The sequence below is a fragment of the Rhinopithecus roxellana genome, chromosome 17 (genome assembly GCF_007565055.1).
Source record: "Rhinopithecus roxellana isolate Shanxi Qingling chromosome 17, ASM756505v1, whole genome shotgun sequence".
NCBI classification, from domain to species: domain Eukaryota; kingdom Metazoa; phylum Chordata; class Mammalia; order Primates; family Cercopithecidae; genus Rhinopithecus; species Rhinopithecus roxellana.
In genome coordinates this window covers 26,754,100-26,767,287 of record NC_044565.1, presented here as the reverse complement: position 1 = coordinate 26,767,287, position 13,188 = coordinate 26,754,100, and the positions used below count along the sequence as shown (strand labels likewise).

At 39.9% G+C, this 13,188-nt stretch overlaps 1 protein-coding gene across 10 annotated transcripts in view; it reads right to left on the bottom strand.

Annotated features, from left to right (window-relative positions):
• ALMS1 (ALMS1 centrosome and basal body associated protein) overlaps nt 1–11,439 on the bottom strand; it is a 221,125-nt gene extending 209,686 nt beyond the window's left edge. For 7 of the 10 annotated variants that reach the window (XR_004054345.1, XR_004054346.1, XM_030921154.1 and 4 more), the window contains exon 1: nt 10,978–11,370. Coding sequence is in view for 6 of the 10 variants with exons in the window: in XM_030921154.1 (XP_030777014.1) it covers nt 10,978–11,334 (357 nt within the window). In the remaining 4 variants the exon portion in view is untranslated. Of the gene's footprint in view, nt 1–10,765; nt 10,923–10,977 lie in introns of those variants that run through there. The other 3 variants (XM_030921157.1, XM_030921158.1, XM_010361970.2) reach the window with 2 other exon arrangements.
• Between the last annotated feature and the right edge of the window lie 1,749 nt (nt 11,440–13,188).

Genomic DNA, 13,188 nt, shown 5'->3' with positions numbered 1-13,188 from the left:
TTCTTTTTGAGTACAAATGGAACACTGCCCAAGATAGACCATTTGTTAGGCCATAAAACCTCAAAAATTTTAATAATTAAAATCATAAGGTATATTCTCAAATCAAAATGAAATGAATTTAAAATCAACAACAGAGGAAATCAGAGAAACTCACAAATATGCGGAAAGTAAGCAACAGACTCCTAAACAACCAATAGGTCAAAAAAAAAATCACGAAAAAGAATTTTAAGTATTTTAAGATGACAAAAACACCACATACCAAAACTTATGAGTTGCAACTAAACTGGTACTCAGAGGGAAATTTATAGTTATAAACATGTATATTACAAATAGAATAAAGATAAATATTCTAGTCTTCCATCTTAAACTAGAAGAGAGAAAACTAAACCTGAGCAAAGCAGAAGCATTCAAATGGAAATAAACAGAGAATAATGAAAAGAAATCAAATCAAAAGATAGTCTCTGGAAATATCAACAAAATTTTAAAACCTTTAACTAGACTCACCAAGGAAAAAAGAGACTCAAACTACCAAAATAAAAAATATAAAAGGGGAATTCACTGCCAACTTTACAAAAATACAAAGCATTATAAGAGAATACTATTTTTAAACTGTATGTCAACAAATTTGATAACTTAGAGGAGATGGATTAGAGGAGATGGACAAACGCCCAGAAAAATCACACATTACTGAAACTGACTTAAGAAAGAATGGACAATCTGAATAGACCCACAACAAGAAAAAAGAGTGATTTAGTAATTAAAATACTATGCCCCACCCTGCAAAAAAAAAAAAGACCCCAGACCCATTTGATGTAACCAATCAAACTTTCAAATAATTAACGCCAGTCCTTCACAAACTTTTCCAAAAACAATAGGAATACTTTCAATTCACGTTGAGGTCAATATTACCCTGATACCAAACCAGACAAAGGCATCAAAAGAAAACTACAGACCAGTATATCTTACAAATATAAATGGAATAACTCAAACAAAATACAAGCATGTGTGTGTGTGTATTTCTATGACAGGCAACACATAAAATGTTTATACACTGTGACAAAGTGAGTTATTTTCACAAGGCTGGTTTAATAACCTAATATCAATTCATGTAATACATCGATTAATAGTTTGACAAAATTATTATTAAAAACACTCAAGAAATTAGGGATAGAAACTTCATCAATAATGATAAGGGCATCTATTAAAAACGCACAACTAACATCGTACTCAGAGGTAAAAGAGTGGATGCTTTCTCCCTAAGACAAGCTTGTCTAACCCACAGCCCCAGGACCATGAATGTGGCCCAACACAAATTCGTAAGCCTTCTTAAAACATGATAGTTTTGCAGTTTTTTTTTTTTTTTTTTTTTTTTTTTAGCTCATCAGCTATTGTTAGTGTATTTTACGTGTGGCCCAAGACAATTCTTCTAATGTGGCCCAGGGAAGCCAAAAGATTGGACACCCCTGCCCTAAGATCAGGAATAAAAAAGCATATACACTCTTACCCCTTCTATTCAATATTTTACTAAAGGTTCTAGCCAGGGCAATTAGCCATAAATAAATAAATAAAAGGCATCCAGATTGGAAAGAAAAAATAAAGCTATATATATTTGCCCTTGACACGATCTTTATCAGAAAATCATAGAGAACCCACAAATAATCTATTAGGATGAATAAAAAGTTCAGAAGAGATTCAGAAACAATATTAATACATATAAAAATCAAGTGTTTTTAAACATTTACAACGAATAACCCAAACATTCAATTAAGAAAAATAATTCCGGCCGGGCGTGGTGGCTCAAGCCTGTAATCCCAGCACTTTGGGAGGCCGAGACGGGCGGATCACGAGGTCAGGAGATCAAGACCATCCTGGCTAACATGGTGAAACCCCGTCTCTACTAAAAAATGCAAAAAACTAGCCGGGTGAGGTGGCGGGCGCCTGTAGTCCCAGCTACTTGGGAGGCTGAGGCAGGAGAATGGCGTGAACCCGGGAGGCAGAGCTTGCAGTGAGCTGAGATCCGGCCACTGCACTCCAGCCTGGGCAACAGAGCGAGACTCCGTCTCAAAAAAAAAAAAAGAAAAAAAAAAAAGAAAAATAATTATGCTTACAATACCATTAAAAACAATAAAATACTTTGAATAATTTAAGAAAAAAATGCGCAATTCTGAAAACTATAAAACATCATTGAAATTTAAACATCTAATTAGTTGTATGCCACATAAGAACATTTCCATCAACTACAGACCACATACATAATGGTGGTCCTATAAGATTATAATACTGGCCCGGCATGGTGGCTCACGCCTCTAATCCCAGCACTTTGGGAGGCCAAGGCGGGCAGATCACTTGAGTCAGGAGTTCAAGACCAGCCTAGGCAACATGGCAAAAACCCGTCTCCACTAAAAATACAAAAATTAGCCAGGCGTGGTGGCACACACCTGTAATTCCAGCTACTCAGGAGGCTGAGACATGAGAATCACTTGAGACTGGGAAGTAGTGGTTGCAGTGAGCCAAGATTGGTCACTGCACTCCAGCCTGGGTGACAGAACAAGACTCTGTCTAAAAATATATATATATAAATTTATATATATTTATATATATATTTATAAAATTTGCGTGTTAGATACACAAATACTTACCATGGTGTTACAACTGCCTACAGTATTCAGTACTGTAACATGCTGTATAGGTTTGTAGCCTAGGAACAAATGGTTAGACTATATAGCCTAGGTGTGTAGTAGGCTATGTCATCTAGGTTTGTGTACGTACACTATATGATGTTTGCACAACAATGAAATAGTGTAATGAAACATTTCTCAGAATGTAACCTCATCATTGACACAACTATAAATGAAAAGATATCCCATGTTCATGAACCAGATGATTAGGCCAGGCACAGGGGCTCACGCCTGCAATCCCAGCACTTTGAGAGGCCAAGGCAGGTGGATCGCTTGAGGTCAGGGAGTTCGAGACCAGCCTGGCCAACAAGGTGAAACCCCGTCTCTACCAAAAATACAAAAATAAGTCAGGCGTGGTGGTGTGCACCTGTAATCCCAGCTACTAGAGGCTGAGGCAAGAGAACTGCTTGAACCCAGGAGGCAGAGGTTTCAGTGAGCTGAGATCGCACCACTGCACTCCAGCATGGGCAAGATTCCATCTCAAAAAAAAAAAAAAAGGACCAGATGATTTAACATCAAGATGATAATACTCCCAAATTGATTTACAGATTCATCACAATCTCTATCAAAATATTAGCTGGCTTCTTTGTAGAAATTGACAAGCTAATCTAAAATTCATATGGAATTGCAAGGGGCTCCAGAATGACTAAAATATCTTGAAAAACGAAAGCAAAGTTGGAGAACTCTCCCATTTCAAAACTTACTATAAAGCAATATTAATCAAAAGGGTGTCTCCTAGTCAGGCATGGTGGCTCACACCTGTAATCCCAACACATTGAGAGGCCGAGGTAGACAGATGGCTTTAACCCAATAATTTGAGACCAGCCTGGGCAACATGGTAAGATTCCATCTCTACAAAAACTACAAAAATTAGCCAGGCATGGTGGCATGTGCCTGTAGTTCCAGCTACTTGGTAGGCGAGATAGGAGGTCCACTTGAGCCTAGGAGGTGGAGGTTGCAGTGAGCCAAGATTGCACCACTGCATGCACTCCAGCCTGGACAACAAAGAGACACCTGTCTCAGAAAAAAAAAAAAAAAGTGTCTCCTGGCATAAGGTGGGCATATAGATCGATGAAATAGAATTGGGAATCCAGAAATAAACCCATATATCTATGGTTAACTGATTTTCTACAAGGATAATAAGACAAATAAATGGGGAAAAGAAGAGCCTCTTTAACAAATGGTGCTGCAAAAAGACAAACTGCCTATTCTTCCAAGTGGGAGCTAAATAATACGTACACCTGGAAGGAGAGTATGGAATGACAGAGAATAGAATCTTGGAAGGGTGGGGAGTGTGAGAGAGGGATGGATGAAGAGAAATTACTTAATGAGTACAACATAGGCTACTCCAGTGATGGAGACACTAAAAGCCCTGACTTCACCACTATGCAATATATCAATGTAACAAAATTATACTTGAACTCTATAAATTTACACAAATAAAATTTAAAAAAAAAAACAGTGCTCGATAGTCACAAAAGAATAAAGTTTGAACCCTTTCTTCACATCATATACAAAAAGTAACTCAAAATGGATCAAAGATCTACATGTAATAGCAATACTATAAAATCTCAAAGAAAACATAGTAGGTCCTCATGACCTCACATTTGTCAAGGGACTGTATCTTGTCCATCCCTTGATTGATAAGGGATTATATATGCAATATGCATATATATAAAGAATATACATAAAGAATTCTCACAATTCAATAGTAAATACACAAATAACCTAATTAAAGAATGGGCAAAAGACCTGAAGAGCTATTTCTTCAAAGAAGACACACAAATGGCCAAGAAGCACATGAAAAATGCACGAACCATAAGGGAAATGCAAATCAAAACTACAAAAAAGTCAGGTAATAACAAGTGCTGATAAGGATGTGGAGAAACTGGAACTCTCATACACTGATAATAGGAATGCCACTTTGGAAAACAATCTGGCAGGTCCTTAAAAGGTTAACAGAATTCCATATGTCCCAAAAATTCTACTCCTAGATATACATCCAAGAGAAATGAATCCATATGTCCACATATACACTTATATAAGAATGTCTACAGTAGCATTATACATAATAGACAAAAAGTAGGAAAAAAAAGTCCATCAACTAACGAATGGATATACAAAGTATCACGTATCCACATAATAAAATACTATTCGGCCATACAAAGTAATGAAGTGCTGATACATGCCACATCACAGGTGAATCCTGAAACCATTAAGCTAAGTGAAAGAAGCCCAGTCACAAAAAAACCACATATTATTCCACTTATATGAAATGCCCAAAATAGATAAATCTATAGACAGAAAGTAGATTAATAGTTGCATATGGGGAATGGAAGATGGGGGATATTAGCTAAAGTGTATGGGGTTTCTTTTAGAAGTGATAAAATGTTCTAAAATTGACAGCGATCATGATGGCACATATCTATGAATATACTGAAAACGGCTGAATTGTGCAGTTTAAATTAAGGGTGAATTGTACAGTATGTGAATGATATCTCAAAAAAGCTATTAAAATGTTTTTAAGGAAGTCAATTAAGCACTCAACACAAGGAAATACACACACACATCAAAGTAAACCTAAGGAAATAGTAAAAGATGAAAACTGAACTTATTATTAAAATTAATAATTAATTTTTAATAATTAAAAAAATAAACAGCAACAGAATTAAACTTAAATCAAGAGCTGTGTCCTTGAATGAAAAATAAATTAAATAAATCCCTACCTAGTCAAATCAGGAGAAAAGTAAAGCATAATTACACAAAATTGGGAATGAGAAGTGAAAATAACCACAGAGGCAAATGAAAAAATAAAGAATACTGTGTAGCACTCCATTAAAATTAACTAGAAACTCTTACTGAAAAGAATGATTTCCTAGGAAAATTATCAAAATTAACCCAAGAAAAGAGAACATATATACACTACAACTCTGAAAGGAATCCAGAGATAGTTTAAATGGTGATATCTTTCAAACATACAAGAAAGAAAAATTCCTTTTTACTTACACTGTTCCAGAAAAACAAAAATCATCCAAGTACCTTTTATGAAAATGGCATAATATTGATGTCAAATTTGATAAATACTGGCCAAGAAAGCAAAAAACAAACAGAAAAACATTTAAAACCATTATCAAATATCTGCAAATGAAATCTAGCAGTTCCTCAAGAGAAAAGCACACGACGACTAAATCGTTTTTATCCTAGGAACACAAAACAGGATTAATATTAATAATAAAATGCATATGAATAGGTTAAAAAAATAAATTGTGCAATGTAGATAAATTTGGAGATGGGGAGCAGAAATGGAAGAGGTTCAGCCTGTGTTCTCTCCTTTGAAACTGTAACCTGCTGATGGGGGGATGTTGAACTCTGGGTGGGAGACAGAGGTTAAGAGGGAAGATAGGGAAAGAAGCTGACAGAGAGGAAACTAAAAAGATTTCCAAGCACTGTTGGGCCGGGTGCAGTGGCTCATCACGCCTGTAATCCTAGTACTTTGGGAGGCTGAGGCGTGTGGATAACCTGAGGTCAAGAGATCGAGACCATCCTGGCCAACATGGTGAAACCTCGTCTCTACTAAAAATACAAAATTTAGCTGGGCGTGGTGGCGCGCATCTGTAGTCCCAGCTACTGGGGAGGCTGAGGCAGGAGAATCACTTGAACCCAAGAGGCGGAGGTTGCAGTTAGCCAAGATCACTCCAGCCTGGTGACAAGAGCGAGAGACTCCATCTTAAAAAAAAAAAAGATTTCCAAGCACTGTTGATGACCCAATTAAAAGTTGGAGACCAAGAATTTCTAGTGATACCAACCCAGAGAACTGAATTATCTTCCCGAGCACAACTCAGAAATTCAGGTTGAGGAATTACAAGAAGTGTTTGAATGGTCTGTAGGACCAGCATAAAAACAACATGAGGCTCTGAATCACTCACTTCCCTCTTAAAAAGACTTAGCTGTAAGACTGGTCATATTTTGCTTCAAATTTAAACAGTATCATAGCTTAACTCAGTCTCAGTAACAGGACTACAAACTTAATCACTGCCTTATATAACACCACTATAACTCCCTTATTATCTAGTGAGATATGAGAGTAAATTGAGTAACACAATTTTGTCATTTAACTTGAGAGTAAACTGGATGAAATTAATGTTTCCTATTATTTGATCTCATCCTCTAAATACACAGCATTAGATGTTATACAACACACCTAAAAACTTCATAGTTCATAAATTTCTAGCAAGAAATATACTAAGCATTTTCTCCTTAAAACACTTGCCAACCTATGCCAGTAAGTTTCAATATGCCAGTGAACTAAAGGAAAACGTATCTGAATACTCATTGTATCATCGTAAATCTACCTTTAACACAGAAAATCACCTATATATTCTCTATATTATCATCTATTCTCTCAGGTAAATAAGAAAATACCTAATTTCTCTCAGGGGAAAGAAAAAACTGTGGGGAGCAAAAAAATACTCTGGACTCTCAGAAGTAAGATTTTTCTATTACCCATAGATAGTTCACTATTAGAGGCCAGACGCAGTGGCTCATGCCTCTAATCCCAACACTTTGGGAGGCTCAGGCAGGCAGATCACAGGTTAGGAGTTCAAGACCAGTCTGGCCAACATGGTGAAAGCCCATCTCTACTAAAAATACAAAAATTAGCCAGGCGTGGTGGTGGATGCCTGTAATCCCAGCTACTCGGGAGGCTGAGGCAGGAGAACTGCTTGAACCCGGGAGGCAGAGATTACAGTGAGCCAAGATCGTGATGCTCCACTCCAGCCTGGGTGACAGAGCAAGACTTCGTCTCAGGAGGAAAAAAAAAGATAGCTCATTATTAAACAGGATAATAATTTTCTCACATTGGCTGTATGTAAAAGAGGGTTAGCTTAAAAATTCCTCCTCTAGGTCCCTATCTCTCACCATATGCAAAGATTAACTCAAGATGGATTAAAGACTTAAATATAAGGCCCAAAACTACAATAATCCTAAAGAATACTTAGGAAAAAAGTTAATGATTAAGACCTAAAAAGCAAATGCAACAAAAATAGAAACAGACAAATGGAACTTAATTAAACTGAAGAGCTTCTGCACAGCAAAATAAACTACCAACAGAGTAAACAGACAACCTACAGGATGGCAGAAAATATCTGCAAACTATGCATCTGACAAAGGTCTAATATCCAGCATCTATCTATAAGGAACTCAAATCAACATGAAAAAAAAAATCCACTAAAAAGCGGGCAAAAGATTGCACAGACACTACTCAAAAGAAGACATATGAGTGGCCAAAAAATATGAAAAAAATGCTCAACATCACTAAGCATCAGAGAAATGCAAATTAAAATCACAATGAGATACCATTCACACCAGTCAGAATGGCTATTATTAAAAAGTCAAAAAACAGATGTTGGCAAGGATGAGAAGAAAAGGGAACAGGTATACACTGTTGTTGGAAATGTAAGTTGTTCAACTCCTGTGGAAAGCAGTATGGAGATTTCTTGAAGAATTCAAAACAACTACCATTTGACCCAGCAATCCTACTACTGGGTATCTATCCAAAAGAAAATAAATCATTTCATCAAAAAGACATCTGAGCCAGGCACAGTGGCTACAACTGTAGTCCCAGCACTTTGGGAAGCCAAGGCTGAGTATCACTTGAGCCCAGGTGTTCTAGACCAGCTAGACTCCATTAAAAAAAAAGTCTGTGCTCATATGTTTATCACTGCACCGTTCACAATAGCAAAGTCATGAAATCAACCTAAGTGTCCATCAACAACTGAATGGGTAAAAAAAAAAAGTAGTATGTATTAATATACATCATTGAATATTATACAGCCATAAACAGAATGAAATTCTGTTCTTTGCAGCAACATAAATGGAGCCTGAAGGCTATTTATCAAGTGAAATAATTCAGAAACAGAAAATCAAATACCACATGCTCTCACTGATAAGACAAGTGGGTACAATGCATATACAGAGACATAAAGATAGAATGCGTACAATAAGTACACACAAACATAAAGATGAAAATAAACAGACACTGGGGGCTCCAGAAGGAGGAGAAAAGGGATGAAAAATTACCTATCAGGTACAATGTTCACTATTTGGGTGAGAGATTCACTAGAAGCCCAAACCTAACCATTATGCAGTATATCCATGTTAATTACGCGCATATGTACCCCCAAATCTAAAATTAAATTAAATTAAAATTTTGTTTAAAAAACTCCTCCTCTAGGCTTCAAGATAAAGATTTGAATATTAGTAGTTATTCAAGCAAGAAGTCACAGGACAAAATAAAAGTTAGGAGACCTAGTCAACAAGTGTGGCTTTAATTATGGTCTCTATGTAGATGACTTACAACTTGGAATCTCTAGCCCAGACTTCTCCTTCAGTCTTCAAAACCAAACTCATAATCTTAAGATCCACCCAACCAATTCCAACACCCACTCACAGCCACCACCCCCACCATAAATCTGGCCATATCTTAATATTGGCACAACCATTCAAACAATAACCTAACACCTGGCTACTTCACGTTTCACATCCCATCCGTTATTAAGTATGATGATTTTGCCTCTTAAATATCTCTCAAATCAGTCCACTTTTCCCTGTATCCACCAACACTTCCCTATTCCAAAATTTCATCATCTTTTGCCTGGCAATGCTGCAATGGTCTCCTAATTTATGCCCTTGACCTATGACTACTGCTCCCCATCCCACCTTGCTATCACAGCTGTTCTGCACTCTGCTATACACCTGATCTTTCTGAAACACCTATCTTATCATACATCTCCTTGTTTCAAATATTTTTGTCAACTCCCCAAAGCTCCAGAGATAAAGCCCCTAAATCCTTGGCATAGCACACAAAGCCTTGCAGTCTGTGCTCAAACCACATTGGCTTCTGGGTCCTGGAAAATGCCATGCTCTCTCTCACCAACAGTACCTTTTCATGTGTTTTTCCCTCAACTAGAGGGCTCTTTCCCTCCCCTTTGCGTGATTAACCTTAAACTGTCTTCAGATGTCAGCTCTAGCATAACCTCCTCAAGGCTTTCCTAGCTTCACTGACAAGGCCAGATTATCTTACTTTATGCTTTCACAGAATATTAGCACATACTAGCTTTACTTTTATTTATATGATCATCTGAAATCTGTCTGCCTCCCTGTCTAGACCATGAACACGAGGAAGGCAGAGACCAAAAACGTTTGGGTTCACCAAGGTTTCCTTAGCACCCAGCACAATGTGTGGCACATGGTGAATCCTAATAAGACATGTTCAGTGAATTAAGTACCCCCTGGAATATTTACCAGACAAAACAAATACTGCTCATTAGTGACAAAACTCTACACCTTCACTGTCTGTGATGATGGAACTGTTCCATTATCTGCTCTGTCCAATATGGTAGCCACTAGCCTAGTGTGGTTGCTGAGTACTTGAAAAGTGCTAAGAACAGACGCATGGAATTTTTCATTTTATTTATTTTTAACTCTTATTCAAAACTATAATAGTTTCCTCTTTAATTAAGATGTAAAAAGCCACACGTGGCTAGTGGCTACTGTACTGAACAGGGCAGGTCTTGCTCCTCGAAAAGCAGTAAGTTAAAAACGAGGGTAAGGGCAGTAAATAAATTGAAGAGTTATTTTCAAAATGATCTTCGGGTGGCCTACCATGAAATCGGCTTTCTCCATTGTGTATTATCTGTGCTTTCTAGTTTTCCAGACTGTTTGGAGCCACATCACAAGCCTCTTCCATTCCAAGCCCCTCCTATCGACTGGGGAACCCCTTTATTGCTACAAATGATTGTCCAGAGGAGGAAAACCTGCGGGGAGCCTCTCCAAACCAAGTGATCGCGCGGTGTACATTATCCACACTGCTCCCTCAGGGCAGTCCTGCAATTCAGTCAAGCTAATCTGTTCACGGTCTCCCCAACAAGATGCTCCCCAGGCAACCACTTGCTCCGGTCCTACATCGCCTTTTCCCTCCTTCAGGGCTCGACACACCCGTGGTCCTCTCTCAGCGTTTCTCACCCCCACTCACGGGGAATGCAGACTCCCCTGAACGTCTGTGGGAGTTCAAACGGCCCAAGACTCACCGAGGGGTAGGAAACGAGAAGTCTTTGCCACAAAGCCTTGGAGACGCGGAGCAGCCTGCCGGCACCTAGGCCGGAGTCAGGGCTGCCTACTAGCCTCAGCCGCGCGCGTTTTCTCCGTCAAGCTGCGAGACCGGCGGAAGGGCGGAGCGCTCGGGGCGCAGCCTCCACCCTCCACTCGCCGCGGCTTCACACTCCTCCCGGGCCCGCCTCACCTTCTCCAGGGAGGTCCGCTCGCACTCCGAGTAGCGGTGCCTCGGAGGCGATGGCAGAGGCAAAATTCTGCCGGGGTGCGCCTGCAGCCAGGCCTTGGCCTCCTCGTCCTCCTCTTCCTCCTCGTCGTCTGTACTTTCCAGATGCTGGTGCCCGTAGTGAGAGTCGGAGTCCAACTCCCGCCCCGCCTCTTCCTGCACCTCCTCCACCACCACGACGTCGTCCAAGTTCGCCGCCGCCGCTGTCGCCGCTGTCGCCGCTGTCGCCGCTGTAGCCTCCTCCTCCTTCTCCTCCACCTCCTCCTCCTCCTCCTCCTCCTCCTCCAGCTCGCCCGGCCATGGCAGATCCTCGGGCTCCATGTTGGTGTCTCGCTCTGGGCTGCAGAGGAGGAGGAGGGAGGGGGCAGGGAGGGGAAGGGGAGAGACCTGACTGGCGGTTGTGGCCCAGCGTAGGCGCAGTGCCGCCCGCCTGGGCGGGGCCGGGAGACCGCGCGCGCGTTGCTAGGGACGCCGCGCGGGGCCCGGCGGGAAGGCCCCAGGGCGGAGATTTGCGACAGGTGACGCCGCCGCCTCGCCGCCGTCACCGGCCGGGACCTTGCGAACTGTACTGTAAGCTCACAATAAACCGGGACTGGGTGCCTCCCGGGGGCGCAGAGGGCCCCGCGCGAGGACAGTGTAGTTCTCGGCTGGGGTGGAGTTTAGCCCCTGCACAGAGAAGAGATCAAACTCTAGGACGTACCCGTTATAATCACACATGCAAATTACAAAGTTTTAAAGGTTGAGTACCTCCTAACGTGTCAGGCGATATGGTGGGCGCTTGAACGTAACCGTGGAAAAGTGTCACGGGTTGTTAGATTAAGAACTGGGCACTGGCATCAGAAAGATCGGAGTTTGAATCCTGGCATCACCACTTAAAGCGGTGTGACTTTGTGTCTCTAAAACGATGATAATAGGCCATCGCATAGGATAGGTGTGATAATTAAAGGAAATAATACGAAGGACTTAGTGATAGGTTGGTTATTGTACAATAACTCATTAGATGCTCACGGTTCTGTGAGACAAGTATTACTATTTAATGTATGAAGAATCTGAGGCTCAAAAAATTAATTTGCCCAAAGTTTCTTACCTAGTAAGTGGCTGACTCAGCATGCCATCCCAGGTCCTCTGTTAGTGTAGGAATTGCCCTGGCCTAGACCAACCAGCTGATAAAGGGTAACAGCGCAAATATTTATACGGATAGTACATATGTTTTGGTGGTTCCACAATGATTTTGGAGTTCTTTAAAAACAAAGATTTCCTGACCGCTTCAGGAACCTCTACAAAATGAATGGCAAATTAAGTATCTTGAGATGCCATGTAACCAAACACCACCTGTACCCCAATAACCTATGGGGAAAATTTTTAAATTAAAATTAAAAGAATAATAATAATAATCTTGAGATGCTTCACTGTTACCTAAGGAAATAACCATAATTAAAGTGGAGTCCAGCAAAAAGTCTTCATGGTATTACCCACAATAGAAGAGATACATTGATAATGATGCTGAACCAATGTTGGTGGGGCAATTTTAGGGTTATTGCCAAGGAGGTATGTCTTACCTACCTGTCAATGACCCAATCCTGGCAAAACTATAAAGGTAGAACATGAACTGGTGCCCAGTTTTGGAGTTCTGTTGAACACCTCTAAATGGACTATGAGTACATTAGGGTTGTTATTTATTCTTAAGGGGTTTAGGGGTTCTCCTTGCTGGAGACCTATTACTGTAATGGTAGAAAAAAATTGCTTAATTTTGTATTTCTGAATGTGAAATCTCAATGTTTATCTCCAGTAAGAGGACACACATTTCACTGATATTAAATAACTCTGTAAAGTTTTACCTTTTTAGAAACTCCACTATCTTTTTGCATCCACAAATTTCAGGAAAGACAAAGAGAACTAATAGAATTCTAAAAAATAGTTTTCAAAGCTCTCTAATTTCCAAAGCCCAAAGTACTTCTATTTGCCTTCATGACAACAGGTCAATCCATTCTAAGACCCATAAGTTATCTGCTGAATTAATAACAAGCTTCCTCATGTATTTGTGAATTACTTCCAATACTAGATACTACTAATATAAGCTGCTATCACTGATTGCTGCAGGAGACTTATAAGAGAACTCCTGCTTTATCAACAGCAGATAGAAGCTGCATTCTCAAAGCACCCACCTAAGCAGCC